The following is a 25,387-nucleotide window of genomic DNA, read 5'->3' on the forward strand; positions in this document are numbered from 1 at the left end:
TTTCATGTTAACATCAGGCGGCTCACTTTAGGGGTGGAACTGGCCTGATAGGGCCTTCTGGCTAGTTGATTGTTCCACCTGTCCTGGTGCCAAATGGCTGCCGGGCAGTAGGTGACATCTCCCAAGTCTGGGGGAAGCCAGGGTTGCATATCACAGGTAGCAGAGGCCTTTGAAGCCTCCTGCCTTGACATGCTGATTACTTAGCCATCCTGCTTTGAGGAGGTGACAACACCTACGGCTGCAGCAGTCACTGTTTCTGGCCTCAGAGAGTGTAGGCTCTCACCTACAGGGGATCAGAAACCTGTCTGAGGTGGCAGGATGGTTTACATGACTGGTAGTCAGTAGGTTTTCAGGGGGTGCATATATTAAAAAAATCCATCACTGGAATCAGTGTGGGCTTATTAATACGAGATTTTTTTATACCAAACATCTTGGGTTTTAGTGACGCCATCATGTAGCTGGGGAACTCCTTATTACCAGTGTCCAGCACATGTAATTAAAATGGCGTCCCTGTTCACTTGGGATATCTAAGAATCAACCTGGACATCACAGGGGCATATTTGCTCATGCAGATATGTACACATGTGTATTAAAGTGCACCCTACCTTAGGTCTGTAAGGCCTGCTGTAGGGGTGCCTTACCTATACTGCATACATTGTCTGCAGGCATGGCACACAGGAGGTACGCTTTGTCGTGTCTTCACTTTTCTCTGCACCATGTCACGCAGCCTGCAATGGCAGTTTGCATGAGTGTGCTGAGGAGTCTATTAGGGTGGCACAATATGTGCTGCAGCCCTTAGGGACCCTCTTTAGTACCCCATGCCCTAGGTACCAGGGCTACCATTTACTAGGGACTTACAGGGGGTGCTATAGGTATTGCCAATTGGGGGAACAATTGTTCCGTTTTAGGGAAAGAGATCTGCCACTGGGGACCTGGGTAGCAGGAACCGAGCACATTTCTGTCAAAATTGCATCAGATACCAGGCAGAAAGTGGGGGTGACCATGTAAAAAGAGGGGACGTTCCTGCAGTCATGTGCTCACTGTGCCATATAAATGAAGCAGTGCCTCTCTGATTAGGGCATAAACAGGTCAAAACAGGTCTGGTTGCTTTTTTCCCTATTTAGAGGAGAGTAGGCTTAGCAGTTGGTGATGGAGTGTTCCTATTAGAACAGGTAGAAGACTAATTTGCATATTGCCTGTTCCTGTGTGAGGTGGCATAGTGAACGACAAAAGATGGGTTAGCATGCAGCCCAGAGAGATTAAGTATAATATTCCTCCCATCACCTTTTTTTCCACAGTACCGTTTAAAAGGCTTCAGTTTGGGGTGTAATTTCTCTTCATGATTTTCATAATTGAACAATACTTACCTGGCAAACACAATGTAGCACATGTTCATCTTGACAAATGCTTGCCATGATTAAATGTTAGGATTATAAATGGTCAATTTATAATTGACAATAATTCTTATTGACACAATTACAGGGATTCTACAAAAAATCAAGCGAGCAAAGAAAGGAAAATAAAACGGAAACTTCAATTTATAAAAAAAAAAATATAAGAACCTAAAAAAGTTTTGGAGTAAAAGAGAAGCAGGGTACTATAGTCTGTCTTAGTTGTTTCCTGCAATATTTTCACAAGGAAAAAAAACTTCAAGGAACACAGGAAAAGAAAAACTAGAGTTGATCTTTGTACTTGCTTACAGATAGCGATGAGGAATAATTGGATAATAAGTGGAAGAAGGACAGGGCAAAGATTGGCGAGTTACTATAGCTTTCTACTCCCTGTTCATTTAATTTCAATGTACACAACGGTACCGCAGAAAATGAAACCAAAATGAATGGATAGAGCCTGCTTAAAGAACAGCCAGGTAAAGGCAGCAGCAGTGAAGGAAGGAAGGAATGGAACAATCCAGTGGACATAAACTGGGGCAAACAATTAAAAGGGGGTACTGGGACAGTACCCACTGCATTGAACGTAAGGGAACTTGATGTAGCAATCTGAAAGAGACACATTAGTGTTAGATTCCTTACCTTGGAATATCCCCAGGCGTCAGACTGGATCCGGAAAGTTTTGCTTAACAGTACCCCTGCGCGTCAGTAGGTGGCATCGTATACGCCGAGATAACGTCACAGAGACTGCTTAGGCTCCACCCATGCGCAGTGGCGTCAGTTCTTTTTTTTTCTGCGACAGTAAGCGCAGATCCAGTTAGAGCACGTACCTCAGTCATTTTATTACTATCTTTTTGAGACTTTTGTCTCGTGTTGGTTGTTTCCCTGGTGCGAGTAGGGATGCCTGGTTTTAAGTCCTGCGGGACCTGCCGTCGCAATAGGTCTGTGACGGACCCTCACTACGTCTGTCTCTACTGCCTGGAGCACGATCATAACTCCCGGTCCTGTCTGGACTGTAGGGCCATGGTCCCGAAGGCCTTGAGGAAGCGACGCCGGAAGTTGCTTGAAGTTTGGCACTCATCCCAGTGCCGTTTGAGGTCCAGCGGTCGTTCCTGTGACCGCTCGCGGAGCCGCCATCACCGCTCCTCAGGATCTAAGTCTTCACCTTCGGATTCGGGTAAGAGACAACACAGGAAAAAGTCGAAGAAGCGTTTTCGCTCTCCGACGTCGACCCGTTGGTCCCCGGATGCGGATGAGGGGGACAGGGGTTCCACCACTGCGGCTCCTTCAGAGCCTGGGACTCATGCGGCCTACCCACCTTACCCGTATCCGTCGGCGACTCCCCCACAAATGCAAGAATTCCTTGCTGCCATGGACCGCCTGTTTAGGCCTCAGGTTCCCGCCGGTGAGCCTTCGGGCCCTGCGGTCCCGTGTGAGGATCCTGCTGGTCCGTCGCATACTCCGGTGGCTCCAGCCCCGGCGCCGCTGGATCCTGCACCGCTGGCTCCAGCGCCAAGAGGTCCCATGCTGCTCCGCAGTGGATACCGCTGGATCCGACTCTGCCTCGGTTCCCGGACGTTTTTGTCCCCACCTGGGATCCGAAATTGGAACACGGCGCCGGCTCTGCCAGACCGGCGCTGTTCCCGGCGGTGTTTCTTCCCTCCACGATCCCTGCCCCGCTAACGCGACCTGTGCCGCCTGTCCTGATTGGGAGAGGTCCGAGGACCCTCTTGCTAGTCAGTGTGATTCTGAGCAGGACTGGGTGGATGACTTGTAGGAGGCTGGCGGCCTTGAGGTCTCCGCTGATCTGGGGTTTGCCACTCCCCCGCCCACTATGGAGGAAGGTGTCTCGTATACGGTGGTGCTCCGTGCAGCTGAGGTTCTTAACCTCGATTTTCCCAAGGTGACCCTTAAGACTAATCTCCTCACTGACGTGCTCCAGTTGGCGTCCACTTCATCGGAGCCACTACTGCCCTTTAACGATGCCCTCACTGAAGTCTTGTTGAGCACTTAGTCGCGGCCAGCCACAGGGGCTCCTGTGCATAAGAACGTTGCCAGGCGTCACTGACCGGCGCCGGGTGACCCTGCCTTTCTGACCACTTATCCCACACCGGAGAGTCTAGTCATTCAAGCTTCGACATCCCAGAGTGCTTTTCCCACGGCTCCACCGTATAAGGACTCTTAAGAAGTTGGAACAGTTTGGCAAGCGGTTGTTCTCGTCGGCCAGCTTAGGGCTGCGGTCGGTGAACACTGCATGCCTTTTGGTCCTCTATTCACACGCGGTGTGGGATACCGTTGCCGAGTTGTTGCCTCAGTGCCCGGAGGAGGTTCAGGCTGCGCTGACTCCCTTGGTATGGCAATTTCCACGACCATGGTGTTTCGTCGCCATGCCTGGTTGCGGTCCACCGGGTTCTCCCTGGACGTCCAAAGCTCGCTCATGGACATGCCTTTTGACTGCACTCGCCTGTTTGGTGATACGGCCGACAATGCACTGGAGCGTTTTAAGGATTCTCGAGCTACGGCCAAGTCCTTGGGCCTTTCCACCACGTGGCCGGCCACGACTACTTTTCATTCCTTTCGTGGCCATGGCAGAGGCACCCGGCCCGTTTGTTCAGCCAAAAGCCTGCACAGACCCAACCTCAGCGTGCCAGTGGGCGGGGAGGTCGCTGGGGTGACTCTGGGGGCCGGCGTGAGGGTCAGTCCACCTCCACCCCACGACATCCACCTCAAAACCTTCCTAGTCTGAGCTTCAGGTTGCACCCCACGCCGGTGGGTGGCAGGATTCGTCATCACCTTCTCCATTGGCGTTCTGTCACTTCCGACAAGTGGGTGCTGCAACTCGTCAGGAGGGGTTACTCCCTCCACTTCGAGTCTAATCCCCCGGTCATGCCGTCTCAGTTCCACCGCAGGGCGGGAGATCACTTTGCACTTCTCTAGCAGGAAGTTATGGCCCTCTTGGCCAAGGGGGCCATCAAGCACGTTCCAGGGACGGAAGTAGGATGTGGTTGTTATTCCCACTACTTTCGGGTCCCCAAGAAATACAAAGGGGGCTTGCCCCCCATCTTGGAACTCAGGAACGTCAAATGCTTCCTCCGGAAAGAGAAGTTCAAGATGTTGACTCTGGCTCAGGTCTTGACTGCCCTCGACCCTGGAGACTGGATGGTAGCATTGGGCTTGCAGGACGCATATTTTCACATTCCCGACCTGCCGGCCCATTGGCATTACCTGCAGTTCAGGGTAGACCAGGAGCATTTTCAGTTTGTGGTGCTCTTTTTCGGTCTGTGCCCTTCGGGTGTTCACGAAAGTGATGGCGGTGGTCACAGATCATCTGCGCAGGTCAGGGGTGTCAGTCTTCCCCTACCTCGACGACTGGTTATTGAAGGTGGGCTCGCCCCAGGCAGTCGTCGCCCACCTTCAGACTACGGCTGACCTCCTGCACTTGTCACACCTGAGCCCCTCTCAGAAGCTACCCTTCATCGGAGCGGTTCTGGATTCAACGCAGGTTCGGGTTTATCCCCCTGAGCAGCGAGTCCGGGATATTCAGGCTATGATTCCGATCTTTCAGCCTCTATCCTGGGTTTCAGTCACGGTGACCCTCTGGCTCCTCGGCCTTATGGCCTCCTGCATCCTGTTAGTGCAACATGCCAGATGGCAAATGCGGGCTCTGTAGTGGGACCTGAGGTTCCAGTGGGCACAGCATCAGGGCAACCTGCCCGATCACATCCAGATCTCGGAGGGCACTGCACGACACTTGCAGTGGAGTCAATGGCAGATCCCTCTCCCTTCCCCAACCGGAGCACACAGTGGTGACGGATGCGTCCTTCCTTGGATGGAGAGACCACTTGGGAAAAGCGGAGATCAGAGGCCTCTGGTCTCCGGTGTAGTCCCGGCTCCATATCAACCTTTTGGAGCTTCGGGCGATCCGATTTGCACTGAAGGCATTCCTTCCCTCTGTCCGGGGAAGTGTAGTGCAGGTGTTCACGGACAACACCACCGCCATGTGCTATTGCAGCAAGCAGGGCGGGGTGGGGTCCCGGACCCTTTGTCAGGAGGCTCTGCGCCTCTGGACATGGCTGGAACAGCAGGGCATTACCCTGGTGGTTAAACACCTGGCAGGTTTGTTGAACGCCAGGGCAGACAAACTCAGCTGCAGGTGCTTGATGGATCACGAATGGCGTCTGAACTCTGACGTGGTGCAAGGTCTCTTTCTGCAGTGGGTAGAGCCTTGGTTAGATCTATTCGCCACCGAAGAGAACGCGCAATGTCATCAATTCTGCACGTTGGAATTTCCAAGGCGGCACTCACTCGGGGACGCCTTTCATCGCGAGTGGAGTTGCGGTCTGTTGTACGCCTTTCCGCTTATACCACTTCTGCCCAGAGTGCTGAAGAAGATTCGGCGCGACCGGGCCCAGGTCATCCTTGTGGTTCCAGATTGGGCATGAAGATTCTGGTATGCCGAGCTACTCAATATGGCGATCGATCCCCCGATCCGACTGCCTCTTTGGGAGGATCTTCTGTCACAGCAGCAGGGGGCGGTCCTCCACCCGAACCTGTCCAGCCTCCACCTCCATGCGTGGAGTTTGAGCAGCGACAGTTGACTGCTTTTGATCTTCCGCCCTAAGTCTGTGATGTCATTCTGGCAGCCAGGCGTCCCTCCGCGAAAACAGTATACGCATGCAGGTGGAACAAGTTTGTGGCATGGTGCACAGATAAGTCTGTGGATCCTCTTTCTGTCCCTCTTTCCGAGGTTCTTCTGTTCCTTCTTTCCGTGTCCCAGCAGGGCTCTGCTCTGGGCACTATCAAAGGTTATCTTTCTGCCATTTCCGCCTTTCTATGGCTTCCTGATCAGCCCTCTCTTTTTAAGTCTCCGGATGTCAACCGTTTTCTGAAAGGCATTACGCACACTTTTCCTCCTGTGCCGTTCATCATGCCTCTATGGGACGTGAATCTGTCTTGACATTTCTGATGTGCGCTCCCTTCGAGCCCCTTCATAACTGTCCCTTGCGTCTTCTCACTCTCTAGACGGCTTTCCTGGTAGCTATCACCTCTGCCAATAGAGTCAGTGAGCTCCAGGCTCTTTCTTCTAAGCCTCCCTTCCTTTCTGTTCATTTGTACAAGGTGGTTTTAAGGACCCGTCCGTCTTTCTTGCCAAAGGTCGTCACACCTTTCCACATCGGGCAGGCTATCACTTTGCCTACCTTCTTTCCCCATCCTTCTAAAGAGGAAGAGAGGCTTCACCGTCTGGACCCAAAACGTGCGCTCTCGTTCTATCTGAAGCGCATAAAACAGTTTAGGGTGGATGGCCAGCTCTTTGTTGGCTACGCGGGCGCCAAAAAAGGTCGGCCTATTCCCAAATAGACCATTCCTAGCTGGGTGGTTCTTTGCATCAAGGCCTGTTACTCCTAGGCTAAGTAGGAGCCTCCTTTGGGGCTCCGTGCCCATTCTACCAGGGCAACAGCAGCCACTACTGCCTTGGGCGTGGCGTTCCTCTGCAGGATATTAGTCAGGCAGCTACGTGGGCCTCGCAGCACACGTTTACTACACATTACTGCGTTTACAGTCAGGTCTGGAGAGACAGCTTCTTTGGCTGTTCTGTTCTCCGTGATTTTCTGGTGTAATCTTGTTCGCAGACCCACCACCGGGACTGATATTGCTGGGGTATCTATTCTAAGGTAAGGAATCTATCACTAACGTGTCTCTTTCAGATGCACAAGTTACTACTTGTGTAATGATATATCTGTAAGAGACATTAGTTAGTGATAGATTCCTTACCGCCCCACCCATCCTCCCCGTATCTTGCATGGCTGTACGTTCCTGGCGCGGAAAGTCGTGTACAGAACTGATGCCAGCGCGCATGGGTGGCACCTAAGTAGTCTCTGTGATGTCACCTCGGCACATACGACACCAGCGACTGACACAGAGCTGTAGGACACCACCTACTGATGCGCAGGGGTACTGCTAAGCAAAACTTCCTGGATTCCGTCTGACGTCTGGGAATATTCTAAGGTAAGGAATCTATCATTAACTAATGTCTCTTACAGATCTATTATTACACAAGTAGTAACTTGTGCATTGAGTAGAGAAAGGGTGACCAGGGCTCTTAAAATGCTTCCGACAAATCCAAGCTGACAAAATCAAAAATAACATTTTTGTCATGTCTTAAGTGAATCTTTACGATAGCAAATTCTCAGCATATGGTATAACTCTGGACTCTGCGGCCCAAAAACCTTAAAATGTATATCTCAACACAAATGGAGCTGACATTCCACTGAGGTCAGAGGCCAGAAGCTGCAAGCCTTTGGCTTGAAAAGTGCATAGGTACAAACCATCTTCACGCATATCAAAGCTAAGGAGATGTTTTTGTAGTGGGAACTTCACCCACTTTCACTCAATTGTGTTCCCAACCTGCAAGACTATGATTCCAGTGCAGTTTGATGGCAATATAGCAAAAAAAAAACAGAATCTTCTCAGACTAAGCCTGGAGACAATCTAAATGCATTGCCCCTGTTGGCACTAGTAGCAGACTGTCCTATTAGCCAGCAGGTCTGTTTTTTACCTCACTGATCAGCGTATTTTCATCAGCTTGACAAAAATTGAAATCCACATCCTTTACCATCGATCAGCCCTATATGCTGCTGTTTTCCTCCTTCCCTCTTACCAATACATGTGTTTGTGCTGAAGGGGGAAGGTGGCGGGCGGGTTTACTGTGCCCTGTTCCTTGAAAGTAAGGCACCATAAAAGTGTTGTGAACTTCAGCTTGCCAACAACAAACATCTTGAATGGCACCAGCTTCTTGGCGTGCTCCAATCTGGGTTAATTTCTGGGCACAAGACTTAATCAGCTGTGCACTTGGCACAGGATGATTTACTGGTCAGAAGGGACTTGTGGGACATGCAGCTGCTGATTCTCTACAGTTGTGCACCTTGCAGTAGAGTCTATTATTAGTTACTCCGCCGTAGGCTTTCTGTCGGAAACAGACTCCACTACCGCACTTCACCAGTGTAAATGATTCTGTCCAAAAGGGAACGGACTCTCAAACTGAGGGCATTTTGGTCTACCTGTGGAGTACAGTGAAGGGCCCAGTGTGATTCCCCATTATCTCTGTTTCTTATTAAAACTACCTCCAGGGTTAGTCTTGCGTGGACAGTGTTCAGAATACCTGGATGTAGACACCCCAGATCAGTCTCCGCTTCAACACAGATTGATGAGCCAAGCTGGCTTCAGCTAAAAAACGCAAATGCAGCTCTTGCAACCACTCTCCTGTGAGAGTATGGCATTAACTGAGCCCTGCAGCGCAAGTTAGAGCAGGAATCCACTCAGCAGCTGAGAAGGCTTACTAGTGGCATTTCCCTTTGGTATTGGACATTAGGGGGGAGTTAATAGGGGTTGGCTTGCTCAACAGCCACCAATGTGAGGGTTCACCACTTTTGTAAGCTTTGGTCACAAGGAATGTAATGGGAGGGGTTGAATGGTCTATCAGACTAGGACACAAGGGAGCACCATTATTGTGTTGAGTGGAAAGGATGTAGAGATCAAGTGTGCACTTTGTGTTGGGCCTGTTACTTCTTCTTTTCACGTTTGCTCTCTGTGTTTCAGCGCTCGACTTCTCTGTACTCGTGCTGACGGGTGATGACGATCCCATGATGCCAATCATAGACAGTGATGGTGAAGAGGACGGCTATTGACCCAGGGATCTCTGCCTTCTTGCACTGCTTTGGATTGTGCCCTGAAAATGATCAAGATTATGGGCTCTTCAAGTTCAACTTGCTTTCCCCATTTACAATAAGAAAACCACTCCACCGCCTCTGCTTTTAATTCACTGTTTTCCCTACTCATGACAGCAGGCCAAGTTAGCAGCTTTTTGGAGGACTACTGCATAAGCAGATCCAGACCCTGGACGAGACGGTGTGCTCCAAGCAGGAGTGTTCCGTTATCTGAGTTGGAGAGGGCAATGCTTGACTGGAGGCCTGAGCTTGAGTGCTCCCTGTAGGAGCTGCAGCTTGCCTCACCTTAGCAGGAGACCATGCTTGGAGAAACCCGTACAGCCTAGAGCCCCTCATGCCAGTAGAAGCATGCTCTGCAGGAGCCCATCCGATCCAACAAGAAGCATGACCCGACCCTCACCCCGACCACCAAACAGGAAAATGTATGTGTACCTTTTGACCGCAAACTCGCTCAGAGTGAGGAGGAGCAGAGAAAGAGTGGCTCTGAACACACAGCATAAAAGAGGAGTGAGATCTTTCAAGGGGAATAGGCTCTCTAGTGGAGAGTCAAGCTTCACTGCCACCAGAGACAGAAGAAGCCTACCAGTCATCTGACAAAGCAAAAACAGGGATGAGATTCGGATATAAGACTGCAGTCTCTTTTTAACTTTTTAGTGTGGGGTGGGAGATGGTATGGCACTGGAAAAGGTGTACTCAATGGCTTGACCTCAGTACCTGATACAGCACTTAACAACCTGAACCTTTAGCACTGTCCAAGACACCATAAACTACAGAAAGCCTTCAAACCTAGCCCTGAAGCCCAGGCCCCCTTGAATGTTTTCCATCGAAACTGAAAATGTATCAAATAGATATCTTTGCTCTGTTCTAACTGACTGCCCTCTGAACCTGGCAATCTTCTTGGGTGTGGTATTTTCGCACTATCTGTAATATAGCCCTATTTTTATGGGAATGGAACTCCAAGGACAAAAAGGGTGTCTAGTATGTGTGTGGGAAAAAATACTTGCTCTCCAAAAACGAGAATGTGTGGAAGCAAAAGAGATTTCACTAAATGTGGTGTGTATACTGGATGCAAAAATTTTCACAGTTTAAAGCTGCCTAAGTCATCATAGTCTCTTATTTTAATGATAGTTTCATGTGACAGTGTTGGTTTGCAGGCATGACTGATGCAATATTTAGTCCCATTATACCATTAATCATTTCTTATTTTAGTGTCTTATCTGGGGCTTTAGAGCCACTAAATTAATATCACAGGAACTGACACATTCCTATTGTTCCTACTAACCATTACAAGACATTACAGAACATTATGTTGAACAGACTGATTTTCACTAACCAAGCAAATGACACCAGACTACCTCCAGCCCAGTCAAAGAGAATTCCTCAATTGTACGGAAAGGATACCCAGGCACAAAATACATTTTGGGACCGTACAAATAGTAGATCTGTGCTATACAAATGCTGATAACATAACATAACATGCCTGCTAAGAGAGGAATGTCGGCAAGAAAGAATAACTTTCCAACATTTTCGTTCCAGGGCAGCTTGTGTTTTATATTGCCGAAACTCTGCAACTTTTAATGGTGAGAATATGTCACCGAGCCACCAGGCCTGCCTCTTCTCTATGTGCCGTTTTATCCTGCCTTTTAGTACTCTAAACACATTTCAGAGTAATCATTGCATCCGTTTGTGGAACCTTTACTACCTGCAATAACCACATTTAACCACTAGCCAAAATTGTACATTGTTAGAAAGTGAAATAAATCAATTTTTCAAATAAGTAAAACTGTGTTGACTCTATTTGAAAGAAGATTCAAAGTAAAGGCCTTGCTCTGGGGTCTTTCCATGCCTCCAAAAGCCCAATGCATAAATCTCCTTGGTATTATTCACTGGCAGTGCTGATATTTCTCATACTGATCCTATTCACACTTGTTCTCTGGGGAACACAAACGTTTTGCAGAGTTAATCTGCTATACATCAACATACTTTTTTATAGAGGGAACCTAATTTAGGTTTATAATGAGAAGCACTAGAACAGGGGTATAGGCCAAGATAGCTGCACTTTATCCAATGTTTTACAGTACAGTTATTTGTTGTGGGGGCCAAGAACCTGAAGTCCTATACCCCTAGACTCCCAACATTTTTACAATCCAACACAATGGTTCAGCACCCCACAAAATACACAATTGACAATGGTAGTCAAAACAATAATCAAGAAAAACAATTCAGTAGGACTTTAAAGTTTTCTTTCTTGCGATTATTCAAAGTCTTCAAGTAAAAAACGTAGCCAACGCGTTTCGTCCGAAGGACTTCTTCAGGGCGAAAGATATTGAGGACGTTGTTATTCTCTCAAGACTTTTATGTTCAGAGCTTCAGGTGTACGTGGCATTAATGGCCTTATTATAAAGGATAGTAGTAAAACCCTCCTAATCAGTGTGCATCATGGTAGATAGGCCATCAGAAAGATTTCATTATCCACTATGAATCTAGTTAAACCATGTATTGATTTCCAGTTGAAAAACTCAGTAACCTTCTGCTTCAAAGTCAAGGAATCTGAGGTTTGGAACTGCTTCCCCCACCCCCTTGGTCTTCAAAATAGTAATATTGGTGCAGAACACCCCAAAGTCAGCAATACCTTAGACTGAGCTTATTTTGTGAGGAAATCAAAACACACTTAAAGCTTTAAATTCACTGACACAGAAAAAGGAAAAGGGTACACCTCAAAGTCTGTAGCTGAAAATGTGTCTTCTGGGTTAGTCTGTTGCTGAAAATTGTCTTTTTGGTCGAACACCACAAGGACACAGAGGACACTTGAGAATTATAGCACAACTCAACTTTTCGGCAAAACAATATGAATTAGATTTTTATAGAGCCATTTTGCACTCATTAATACTACATTTTATTGAAATAAAAACTCTTTTGACTAGACCATAGTATTTGTGTTATTCATAGGAAAACTGTCCATAAAAGGCAGGAGGACAGCCAGAACCTGAGAGGTTGAAACATCATTCACCAGTACCAATGACAACGAATCAGCTGACCCATGAGGATGAAGATAAGAAAACAGGTCACTCTGGAAATAGAAAAACCAAATGTTGAAAATATTGAGAGGAAGAGAAGGAACAAATGATTTGAGAGGATCCTATAGCATATTCTCTTGAGCTGGATCAGGAAGGGTACTCTCCAAGTCCTCCCCCCACCTGATTATATTTCTACCTATCATGTAGTGATGAGGAGGGTGGCTGAGACTTACAATGTTAAAATGGTGGAAGAGCTAGAGTACTGTTTACTTTTGGAAACAATTCATTTTTCCCTATAGTAGTCATGTCTTCCCAATCTTGCTAAGTGTCATCCATAACATCAAGGAAACCTTAAGACAACCTACTGCTACGTCATGCACATAGTGAAAATATAGGGTCTCTCTTCAATGTCCAGCATATATTTGCTTACATTGTAAACCGGATTTTCTAATTTTTGATGCAGTGAGGAAAAGCCATGGAGGGAGATTGAGGAGCTGATCTGATGCATTGGCTTCTGGAAGAACCCAGGTAGAGATTGACTGCAAATTTCTGAAGGGGAAAAACAATCATACGTACATTCCTAAAATCTACTCTTCGTTCTTTTCATCCCGCTAACATGCAGCTAAGTACAGATTCTGTGGTTCATCAACATGCATGATTAAGGATTTTTGGTTGTAAACCGGGAGTACAACTAATTCTAATAACATCCCCTTAGGGGACTGTATGAGAAAGCACCAGTCATGGATTAGAACAGTGTGTCAAAATCTAATGTGCCAAAGTCTGTTTTAGTGTAAGTCATTTCTCCAGCTTTGTATGTTTGATAGAATCATATGCTTTGGAACGTATGCTTTTTATTATTCCAGTCAACAGACTATGAATCTTCAGTAAAATAAAATAGCAGCTACATAACATCAAAGATACAAGCAACAGCATCACCTTTTCTCTCTAAACATGATTATCTTAAAGGACTATACCATAGCATTCACTTTCAACCATGAGAAGACTGCAACAAATCCAGAATTCAGCAACAAGACTACTTCTAAATGTCAACACATGAAGCCACATCTCTACAGTTCTTCAGGATCTACACTGGTTCTCAAATGAAAAATGATCCTCTTTTAAGTTAGTATGCATAAGTCACAGAGTAGTAAATTGCAAATTTACAAAATTCCTTCGATCAAATATTCTAAATACCCCCAACTGAAGAACTTGCATTCCAGCCTGGCACCACACTTGATAATTCCTGCTTACAAGAAGACACCTATTGGTGGCACTAATTTTCCATTCAAGTTGCTATACCTGCAAAGATTAGAGACAATCCCTTAAAGTTCAGAAGACTGGTTAAGACCTGGTTATCCCCAGTGTGATCTATCAGAAAATCTATATGATCTTGTTCACAAAAACGAGTGTCATCACAATTTCTGGTCTCTCTTTCTACAAACAGATGCACCCTACCTGAACCTCTTAGCTCAAGGATGAACTAAATCAGCACAAACCCTTTACAAACTTCAGTTTACCCATATCAGGGGAGAGCCATATACCCCTACAAACCTAGCACCCATGCTCTGTTTCAATCACATACAGAGCAGACTGCCCAGTGCAAATCACAGATCTTCATTCCCCCAAATCCTACCTGATAATCTAAAAAGACCATCTATAAGAACATACCACAGTGCGTCACATTGGAGCCAAGTACGAAGTCAAAAAGAATGGAACTAATCTTCATTGTCAATTTAACGTTTCAACGATAACAAGCGATCCTTTGAGTAACTATTCCTTGCAATATAACAGTATATAATTTCCTCGATCCAATCCACTATCCTACTTTACATGTGCAAGAATTCTCTCTAATAATAACACCAAACTCCTATTCACTTAATCTACCTCAAAGGAATTGCAAGAAAATGCATGGAACAGTTTCATGAGAGCACAATACTAATCCCTGTCGCCAACAATAACTGATACCACTGGATTAACCACTAACATTGGGTAATGGAGTAGCATGCTACCCACCATAAAGCAGTTCAAGGCGTTGTCAAGGTTAGTAAGCAGTGCATAAATGCAGTTAAAATACATAGAACACTTTGTTTGGTGTTTTAACACAGCTATGCTATAAGCTTCCTTTTTCATTGGCTTTCAGTACATTTTTCATCAAGCAAAGTGAGTTGGCTTCGCATCTTGATTTCATATTTAGATTTGCCCCATTTTCGGTATACCTATGATTGCAATAGATAGCTATGATTGTTTTACAGAAAAAGCTTCACTCAGATACAGTAACCTCTCTAACAATTGACAGATAAAATTAGATACCTTTTGTGGTGCTTTCATGAATTATTACCACACCTACAGCCATAGACATGAAGGGACTTGGTTTTTTACCAAGGCTGTTCCGGTGTGCTAAGGACTCAAATACTTGCTGTGATTCTTTTTAATTTGGTCATGACTGAACATCACAAGCAAGAAGAGCCCCTTTTATGTAATGCCAGTCTTCTGGAATAACGAAACTGCTGATTACCCACACTCTGATTGTGTTTACTGACTGCTTTTACATCGCATAGCAGAGGATTGCGCCGTTTTGTCAAGGGTTTTCCTCTCTAGAGGAAGGCGGTGTATTAAGTCTTCTGGCGATGATTAGTTGTGCCATTCTCACCTGTGGATATATAAACTGTCAAGACTTCAGATCTTCGGCAATAAAAATGAAGCAGGCTAAAATGTCAAATGCTCATGGCCTGATAGGAATAGTCCTTTAACCCCTTCGCTGCTGATGACGAGCTCAGCTCGTCATCAGCCACGGTGGTCGTGTGCGGATGACGAGCTGAGCTCGTCATCTAACGCGGCTTTATGAAAAAAGCCGCACAGCGGAAAAATAACCGCCGCAGCGATGCGGTTAAAGAGGCACTATACCCTCCCAAGCTTTTAGAAAAGATCTGTTAAGCCATTCTACCTTGCTAACAACCTTATCAGCCAACACCTTTCAGTGCCCTAATTAGCCAAACCATTGTTGGCAAAGACCGCACATTGCTCTTCAGTGATTTCTTTGTGAACGATTATCATGTCAACCAAGTATCCGCATGGCCTGTGTCTTTGGTGCTTGGTTTTGGTCATGACTCGCAGTCACGATGTAAATGTGCCATATTTTAACCGAAGGCAATTCAGGGGTAGGAGTCAAAACTACTTCACTGAACATAGGAAGAGGGCTATGAACGAAACATAGTTCACACTTGCTGGGACACTTGTGATCCCCTTCAACAAGTCAGTCTCGCATAAAGTTTAATTCCTGTTGAAGTCTTTGAGAAAGTGAAAGCTGTGCCATAAGCACATGAAAGCTAAGCAGGCCTTGACCCCATCCCGCAAATCGCAATCAAGGGAGAACCGGTGGCGTGTGAAAGTGCGGATAGGTCATCTCAACAACTATGTGACGACATCTCAGGTTTTTTCACTGAGAAGATTGACGTTCTCTATGGAAAAATTGAGGCATCTATGGTACCTATAAGTAATCACGGTATTCACACGCCAGTAGTAGGTGCTAATCCTGACATGTTTCTTAAATTTCCGAATATCACCTTGTTAGAGGTAGAGATGTTGATCGATAACATCAAAAGTGGGAGCCCCTCAGATCAATTACCAGCGAGAACAATGGGAGTGGTGGGTAGAGCATTGGGTCCGGAAATTCTGAACCTTGTGAACCTCTCACTCAACACGTGACGTGTCCCACGAGAGTGGAAGAAGGCTCTAGTTAGACCCATCCGGAAGAACATCTCCGTTCCATGGACCAATCTGTCCAATCTCAGACCCATTTACCTGCTGCCCTTCTTGGGTAAAATCATCGAAAAGCATACTAATAAGCATTTGTCTAACTTCCTGGAACAATCTGGAAGCCTTGATCCCTCACAGTCTGGTTTCAGGCCGAAATATAGTACTGAAACGACCTTGCTGTCGATAACTGATGATCTCCGTATGTACCAGGACAGGGGGGTTTCTGTTGTCCTGGTGCTACTGGATTTATCTTAATCCTCTGTTTTTGAGGGAACAAACCAAGAGAAACTTCGTGATTCGTCCGGGTATATCACTATAACCCTTTTATTTTTAATTTTTTATCTTTTTTTGTTTTGATGTTTGAAAAAGACACCTTATTGTTTTCTATTTTGCTCGATAAATGCTTATTTACAACTTACAGTTATTTACAATTCACAATTATTTACAACACAAAAACATACACATAACTGGTTGTATATACAAAGTAATTTGCTTTGATATATATACACTTAGATATTCAAAATATGAAGACAAAATCATTCATAATTACGTAAGGACAAGAGTCAAAAGTTTACACTCGAAGTTTAGACTAGACAATTGATGGCAATATTAAATCAATGAACTACAGTTTGATGTAGTAAGCTCAAAAAAAGAAGAAGAAATAGACTTTAAATTAATTCATTCAGTCTATTCAACAAATAAATGTCTAATCTTTTTTTCGCCAACGCGTTTCGAATCCGGTATGGCAACTCTACGGATTCTCATCAGGGCTCTGCCTTATTACGGTGTATCTGCAAGTGTATAAAGCAAAGCTTGTTTTAGCTACATTTTGAAAAAATGTTTCAGCTTCCAACTGCACTTAGACCATGTTCCTCTTATTACCTGTTGAACCAGCCGTCGCCGGTCAGGGGTAAAGTGTTGGTCCTGACTACGGGCCCGATGTAGGTAAATCCCATTTACCGATTTTGAAATACCGAATTGTACCGATTCGGTATTTCAAAATCGGTAAATGGGATGTAGGTCCCAACATCTGGATTCGTTACCGAATCCTTAACAATTCATTAATTACCGATTCGGTAAATACCGAATCGGTAATGCCCATTCATTCCTATGGGCTTTGAAGCCCATAGGAATGATTAGGCATTACCGATTCGGTATTTACCGAATCGGTAATTAATGAATTCACAAGGGTGCAGGGGGTGTCACTTTGACACCCTCTAGCACCCCCAAAACGGGCATGTGTGCAATGTGGCACACAGACATGCCCTAAGGGCACGTCTGTCTGTCACATGGCACATGTGTACATGCACAGATGTGCATGTACACAGGAATCGGTATTTTACCATGGATTTGTATTCCATGGTAAAATACCGATTCTGTAAGCCATGTGCCAATGGAAAATTGGCTACCCACATAGCATTTTCGGTAATTTTACCGAATCGGTAAATATTACCGATTCGGTAATTATTACCGAATCGGTAATAATAACGATTCGGTAAAATTACCGAATATGTGCACCTACATCTCCCTAGCCCTTTACTGATCGGAAACGGCTGAAAATCGGTATTTTCGGCCGATTCCGATCGGTAAAGGGCTACCTACATCTGGCCCTGAGTTTCTTATCTTTTCGAAATCTAAAAATAAATATAGGTATCATGACCTATTTTATCTCATTTTGTTTGAGCAGAATAGTGGCACATGTGTTATTGACATACCTTACTGGATCGTTTACTTGATCCTTCGTGTTTGCCAATATGACTTTTTTTCAGTCCTGTATTTCACTTACAGCCTGAAAATAATAAAACACTCGTTTTAGGCGTTTGAAAGTACAAACAGAGAGAGAAAGGCACCTGATGCTCTACTCGGCATACCTGTTCCGAATGACTCCTTGCTTAGGCTGTTCGTGTTATATTTGGATACAGCGGTAAACGTTCTTTAACAATGCGGGCAACACTTCCGAAGTCCTTGATATTCACACTTGTTTTACCTAAAGCAAATAACATTGTTTTACTAGACTTCGGGGGGTACATTTAAGCGGGCAGTTTTAACCTGTGCTGTCTCTGGACTTACTTCAACACGCTGCAACTCGGCGTCTGGCTCGCAGTCACTGGGTTTGGCAGCCATGTTGTAACGTGGTTTTAAACCTACTTTAATCCACTCGCGTGGCGGCCATCTTAGAGTGGGGTGGCTAGAGAAGGCCATCCATTTAGATGTGGTTAGAAGGTGAATTTCAATCACGTGTTTACCATATGCGCATTTGACATCGACCCTTTTATATAAATACACTGTACTGAATATAATTTAGACTCTAGATATTTCAGATAGCGAATTAAGTCCGCTTAGTGCACTGTTAAACTTCAGTATCAGATATGCCTCTTTTTTCAGTAGAAGTTTATCTTGGTCAATGGGTCTCGACTGTTGTAGTACATATAGAATCGACCATTTAAAGTCGTTCTCAGTGTGTTTATTCTCAATAAAGTGCTCCACCTTATTCTTGATTCTTGATTTATGTTGTGTTATGCGCATATTCACTTGTTGTGTTGTCTTGCCTATGTAGATTTTATTGCATGGGCAGATGACTACATACACCACATTACGTGTTTTGCAGTTTGAGAAGCTCAAGTGTTTCCACTTAATATTCCCATGTTGAAATTCCTTCCCTTCCACAGTAGTCCCACAGGCCGCGCATGTCCCACATTTATGATGTCCCTCGATGGGTTTCATTCCCCATTGCGACAGTAAGTCGCTCTTAGGTTTGGGTAATGCTATCTCAGCTCGTACGAGATGTTGCCCGATACTTCTGTTCTTATGGTACGCAAAAAGGGGATGGGGAAAGGGACAGTCCAGATTTTCAAGTAAGTGCCAATTTTTTAACACAGTTTGTCTGAATTTATTGGTGTCAGGCCCAAATGTGGTGACACAGACCAGCCGGTCTAGTTCTGCCTTTGATTTTATCTGTAGTAAACATTCACGTGGTGTACATCGTGCCCGCTTAAATGAGTTTTTTAACAATTATTTAGGATAACCTCTGCTTTCCATTTCGTGACAGAATGTGTCAGCATGTCTCTCGTATTCTGACAGTTCCGTACAGTTTCTCCTGATACGGAGCAATTGGCCATAAGGTAAATTGGCCTTCAAATTCCTGGGGTGGTCGCTTTGGTGGTGCAGGATTTATTTTTGTCAGTCTGCTTCTTATACAGAGAGGAGACTAACTTCCCATTTGAACATGTGATTTCCACATCCAGGAACGTCATTCTTGTGTCACTAACCTCTATTGAGAATTTAATGTCTGGATGTCTAGAGTTAAGCCATCCGTGGAACTCAATCAACTCCGTGCGGCTCCCCTGCCACAGGAGCCACACGTCGTCGATATATCGTAGCCACTGCTTGATGTGACTGCAGTACGGGTTGTCCTTTTCAATGAATTTTTTCTCATATTCAGCCATATACAATATAGCCATTTCAGGAGCATAGGGGCATCCCATAGCAGTCCCTTTGGTCTGCATAAAGAACTGCTCATTAAATCGGAAGTAATTTTTGCGCAACGCTATTTCTGCCAATTTAAGAATAAAGCTGGTCGGGACTCGGTGTGGTCTTACACGAGCTTCTAAATAAAGCTCAATAACTTCCAGTGCCTCTCCCTGGGGTATCTGTGTATAAAGGGACGTGACGTCCATGGTCACAAGCAATTGTGACGCAGGATTAAAATCAGTTCCTTCTACTTTAACTAGGAAATCCATTGTGTCTCTGAGATATGATTTGACAGAGCTAACAAAGGGCTTTAAGAAAAAGTCCACATATTTAGCAAGTGGTTCAAGGCAGGAATCGCACCCAGAAACAATGGGTCGTCCTGGCGGCTCATTTAGTCTTTTATGAATCTTACGGAGGAAGTACAGGATTGGAGTCCTGGGATATTTTTTGATTAAAAATTCACCTTCTCTCACACCCACATAGCCCTCATCTAGCCCCACTTTTACTATGTCAGCTATCAATCCCTGAATGTTTTTCACAGGATCTTCCTGTAGGCTTCTGTACCAGACTGTATTGCTCACCTGTGTGTTGGCTTCAGCAAGATATTGCTCTCTTGGCCAAAGGACTACAGCTCCGCCTTTGTCGGCCTGTTTGACCACTATCGACTGGTCATTCCTCAAGTCATGTAATGCATTTCTTTGTCATTTACTTATATTCTGTTGGAAATATTTTTTCGTTCTCTCTAGTTTGCCGATTGAGGAAAGCATGATCTGTTCGAAGGCATAGATCTGTTTTGGAATTTTTTGACTAGGTATAAAGGTCGATTTATTGCGTAACCCAGTAGTTTCTTTTTCAATCATCGGTGGCTGGTTGGCAAAAAAGGCCCTGAGTTGAATTTTACGACAGAATTCTATAGTCTCTAACTTCATTTGAGTAAAGTCTGTTTGTTGACCGGGGACAAATTTTAATCCAAGATTTAATACAGATTCCTCATCTTCTGTGAGTATTTTAGCTGATAGATTGACTATTGTGGATGGTGCATTTATGATTTGTAAAAATTCCTCCTTGTCCGCATCTCCCATGGTACCTTGAATCTGGTCTTTCCTTGCTGGTCCTTTTCTAAAAAAGACACCTGCTTTTTGTTTTGGTTTCCACGTTTATCAGTGCCCGATGAATCTGATGATGATGAGGTTTCGGAAAAGGTTTTAAACCTATACGGGACCTCCCCTGATAATTCTGCAATGCTCCCCCTGACTCGGGTTGAGTATAATACACGTCTTTCAGAAATGGATATGCTTTCTCGAGCGTAAATGCCTTTGAGTCTCTCTCGTATTGTGCAATTTTATTATTCAATGTGTTGTCTTTAAAAGTCACAAGTTCTTTCTCTATTTTTTCTAATAGCGCTTTAGCGTCAGATATTGTGGGACTGTCTTTTATAGCCTGGGTTAATGTTTCTATTTCCTCAAGTTCTTTTATACTGATTTTCTGTGCAGTTTCTATGGTATGGACCATCAGGTCCCTACTGCATTTTGTGTTAATGCAACTGAATCCCTTTCTATATTCAGTGTCCTCAGTAAAGATTACAGGGACATTCTTCACCTGTAATCCCCAGGGCATAGTTCCACCTCTCAAATGTTTTAATAGAAAGTGCCCGTGTAGTTCTGTCCTTAAGTGTTTCTTGCTCAGCCTTATTAGTTTATCTGACTCATTCTGCTGTTGAGCCGAAGAGCTCAAAGCAACATTGGAAAATGCAGAGGAAGCAATAAGGCTTTGTATCCGTTCTTCACTGAACGATAAGGTGTCCTTCTCAGCCATTCCTTTTTGGAAGGATAAATTATCCCTCCTGATTTGATCTTATTAAAGCCAGCAGGCAGCCTGAATTAATTGTGTGCCCTTGAAACTCTCGCAGGGGTGTCCCGCTCTAACGTTTGAAGAATGGGGGAGTCAGGTCCTGGGACGTGGGGCTAGCTGGACCATTAATAAACTAAGAATACAGATTGCCAACCACACACTTACTTTAATCCTCTGTTCGTTGGCGAAAAAAAGATTAGACATTTATTTGTTGAATAGACTGAATGAATTAACCCCTTCGAGGCTAATGACGAGCTGGCCTCGTCATGGCGCTTACCTGCCGTGCGCGGATGACAAGGCCAGCTCGTCATGAAACAATGAAAAAGAATAAAACCCAGCGCAGGACGGGAAAACGCCTAGCAGCCATGGGGTTAATTTAAAGTCTATTTCTTCTTCTTTTTTTGAGCTTACTACATCAAACTGTAGTTCATTGATTTAATATTGCCATCAATTGTCTAGTCTAAACTTCGAGTGTATACTTTTGACTCTTGTCCTTATGTAATTATGAATGATTTTGTCTTCATATTTTGAATATCTAAGTGTATATATATCAAAGCAAATTACTTTGTATATACAACCAGTTATGTGTATGTTTTTGTGTTGTAAACAATTGTTAATTGTAAATAACTGTAAGTTGTAAATAAGCATTTATCAAGCAAAATAGAAAACAATAAGGTGTCTTTTTCAAACATCAAAACAAAAAAAGATAAAAAAGTAAAAATTAATGGGTTATAGTGATATACCCGGACAAATCAGGAAGTTTCTCTTGGTTTGTTCCCTCAAAAACAGAGGATTAAAGTAAGTGTGTGGTTGGCAATCTGTATTCTTAGTTTATTAATGGTCCAGCTAGCCCCACGTCTCAGGACCTGACTCCCCCATTCTTCAAACTGGATTTATTGGCAGCGTTCGATACCATTTCTCATAAGATCTTGATCGAACGACTGACTGTGAATGGATTGGGTGGCAAGGCACTGGATTGGATAAAGAGCTTTCTCTCCGACCGCACTCAATGTGTCACCATGGGTGAATTCCGGTCGGAGGAGGTTAAGATCACCAAGGGGGTGCCACCGGGCTCATGTTTGAGCCCAACTCTTTTTAACACCTATGTGGCCCCCCCTGGCAAATATAACAAGAGCCTTTGGTTTCTATCCAGTGTCTTACGCTGACGACACCCAGCTGCTTTTCCCATTTAAATCTTTGACCCCGGAGGTTAAACAATCTTTCTCCGCGGGGATGAAAGCAGTATCCCAGTGGATGTCTTCCAACTTTCTTCAGTGTAATGTTGGTAAGACTGAGGTGATGCTTTTCGGCGAGGCCAAGATATCATGGTCCCCTGATTGGTGGCCTTCAGATATGGGGCCAGCTCCTGAACCAAAACAAGTAATTAAGAACCTTGGGGTTCGCCTGGAGCCAGAGCTGACTCTGAAACAACACGGAAATAATACGGTGGGGTCCTGTTTTCATGTGATAGGACTCCTCCGTAAGGTATTCCCGCTCCTTCCGGACTCCATTAGAAAGACCTTGGTTCAGGCTTTAGTGATCAGCCGGCTTGATTACTGTAATGGTCTCCTGGTGTCTGCTAACGAAGAGGTGCTGGACCGACTACAGGTGATACAGAACACCGCAGCCAGGTTGGTCCTCAATGCTCCCCCCAGGTCTCCATCTAAACCTCTGCTGGAAAAGCTTAATTGGTTATCTGTTCGCCAAAGAGTGAAATTTAAGACATGCTGTATAGTACATAAAGGACTGCATGACCTAGGACCTTCCTATTTGGCAAAAAAATGTGTTCCCTATGTTCCCACACATACCCTTAGGTCAAGTGATCAGTTGCTTCTAAGGGTCCCTAAGATTAGCAGGACTAGACAGGGTGGCAAGGCTCTGTCAGTGGTGGGCCCTATTTTGTGGAACAGTCTTCCCCTCCAACTCAGGCAGGGTTCAGATCACCTTGCCCTCAGAAAAAAACTGAAAACGTTTATGTTTCAGGTCTAACTAGTTAGGTCAAGAGGTTGCCAAATATAATTCTTTGTCCTGTACTACTATTGCCCTTGTTTTTAGCTGTGTTGTCCCTGAGCGCGGAGATACTCCTTTGGGAGTTTATTCAAGCGCTTTATAAACACGCAAATAAATAAATAAAGGTTCTATGGTACCAAATAAAAGATCATATCCCACAAGGCTCTTCTCATTCGGATCTGGTTCTGCAATTGGTCCATGGACACCCTGAACTCCCCAGACCATTGTCGACCCTGCAGCAAATACTGGCCTTCAAGTTTCAGCTCTTTCCGTCCCTTCTGGTTTCCTCTGGTGTACCTTTGAACCTCATGGAGCTGTGAGATGCTCCAGTTGGACTTCTATTGGCTGACTCTCCCTTGGTGCCAATTAACATTGTGAACCCGTCTGACATCGGTTCAAATTTCTACTCCAGCCCCAGAGTCCACACCAAGTCCTCCCATGCTGGCTCCTCTAGCCCAGGACCTGACTCAAATCCAGTTTCTGACCCGAGCCAATGTCTGCCACTTCAGCGTATATTACGCTACAAGATTACAAAAGCGCAAAAAGACAGTTTGTAGCCAGGTACTAATCTTTGGCATTTGCCTCATTGCCCTCCTAGTAGAGGCTCGAGACCTTATTTGGATTCAAGACTGATGTGGTTCAGAGCATGCAGAATCATGACACTCATGATGACGAGTAGGCAGACATCCTGCTCCTTCCTCACATTACTGGTGATGGGCAATATCTAGAAATACAGAACATAACTGGGCTTGATGTTTTCTCCAGAGACTAAACTAGACTCTCCACTTGTGCCACTAATGGGAGAAAGTGCCTCTTTCACAGTAGTTTTGCGGAGGGCAGGAGAAGTGCTAAGCTGACAGTTGCCTTCTGTTGAAACTAAAGTTAAATTATTAACCTTGTCCGACCTCTTCTGAGCTACTGTTGCTTTCTTAATGAGGCTCTTCGAGACACTCACATGGCTACTTGGTCAAAGCTGTGCTTGGCTCCTCCTGTGATTTATCTTGTTGCCAAGAACAGCGCTTGGTAATCCCAATATCTGAAGAAACAGGTTAGTGTTTTTTTTTTTTAAAGAGTTTTATATAGTGCAAACTTGACTCAAATCGGGTATCAGAGCGCTTTACACAGCACCAGTTACATTACATGAGGACACATTCATTTTTGTTGGGCACGGGGAGATTAAGTGATTTGCCCAGAATCACAGGATGTTTTGGCGTCATTACCGAGACTCGAACCAAGTTCCACAGGTCCGAGGCCAACTCGTTAGGCCAACTCCTCTCTTCCTTACCTTAGAGTATCCCCAGGCGTCAGGCTGGATTTGGAAAGTTTTCGTCAGCAGTACCCTTGCGCGTCAGTAGGTGTTGTTTGCGGCTCCGCGTCCGTCGTCTGCGTCGTGATCACCAGGATGACGTCGTCGGAGTACTTGGACGCCGCCCTCGCGCGCTGACGTCAGTTCTTCTTTTTTCCACGCCAGCTAGCGCAGATCCGGGAAGAGCAGTACTCTTAGTCAGTTTTTGACTAACTTTTTGGTCTATTTTGGATCTCTTTTTCAAGTCGACTTCGACTCCTGGTGCCAGAGGGATGCCTGGCTTCAAGCCGTGCGACGCCTGTCACCGCCTGATGTCGGTGACGACCCCCACCATCGGTGTCTGTACTGCCTCGGGCCGACCACGAAGACAAGTCGTGCCCTACTGCCGGGCCTTGACCTCAAAATCTAGGCGGGAGCGGTCCCACAAGCTACTCAAGATCCGGAGGTCGGCTCTGCGCCGCTCGAGGTCTCGGTCGAGGAGGAAGTCGAGGGACCGGTCACGGACCCGCAGTCGTCGGTCGTCGAGTCATCACCACCACTCGTCGGGCTCCAAGTCCTTCGGTAAGTCGAGGCACTCCAAGAAGAAGTCGAAGAGGCGACATCGGTCTTCGGACTCCCATCGGCGCTCGCGCGACGCGGCTGAGGATTCGGGCGACACTGACTGCGCGGCTCCGTTGGAGCCGCAGGCGCCGCCTCCAGGCCCATACCCTCCGGTCCCTGGCTTGCAAGCGACGCCGGAGGAGATTCGTGATTTCCTCATTGCCATGATTACTCACTTCCCTCCGTTGAGGTCTGCCGGCGCGCCCCGGGCCCCGCAGACCCGACTTGGGGCCTTGGCGGGCCGGGTGCTCCGGACCCGGCGTC

General features: G+C 45.5%; 1 protein-coding gene across 2 annotated transcripts in view; it reads left to right on the top strand.

Annotated features, from left to right (window-relative positions):
- STAT2 (signal transducer and activator of transcription 2) overlaps nucleotides 1-10,895 on the top strand; it is a 534,553-nt gene extending 523,658 nt beyond the window's left edge. For both annotated transcript variants that reach the window (XM_086959626.1, XM_086959619.1), the window contains exon 25: nucleotides 8,985-10,895. In XM_086959626.1, coding sequence (XP_086815752.1) covers nucleotides 8,985-9,073 — 89 coding nt within the window. In that variant the 3' untranslated portion in view covers nucleotides 9,074-10,895. The remainder of the gene's footprint in view (nucleotides 1-8,984) is intronic.
- The last annotated feature ends 14,492 nt before the right edge of the window (nucleotides 10,896-25,387 follow it).

The sequence above is a fragment of the Lissotriton vulgaris genome, chromosome 1_1 (genome assembly GCF_964263255.1).
Source record: "Lissotriton vulgaris chromosome 1_1, aLisVul1.2, whole genome shotgun sequence".
Classification (NCBI taxonomy): domain Eukaryota; kingdom Metazoa; phylum Chordata; class Amphibia; order Caudata; family Salamandridae; genus Lissotriton; species Lissotriton vulgaris.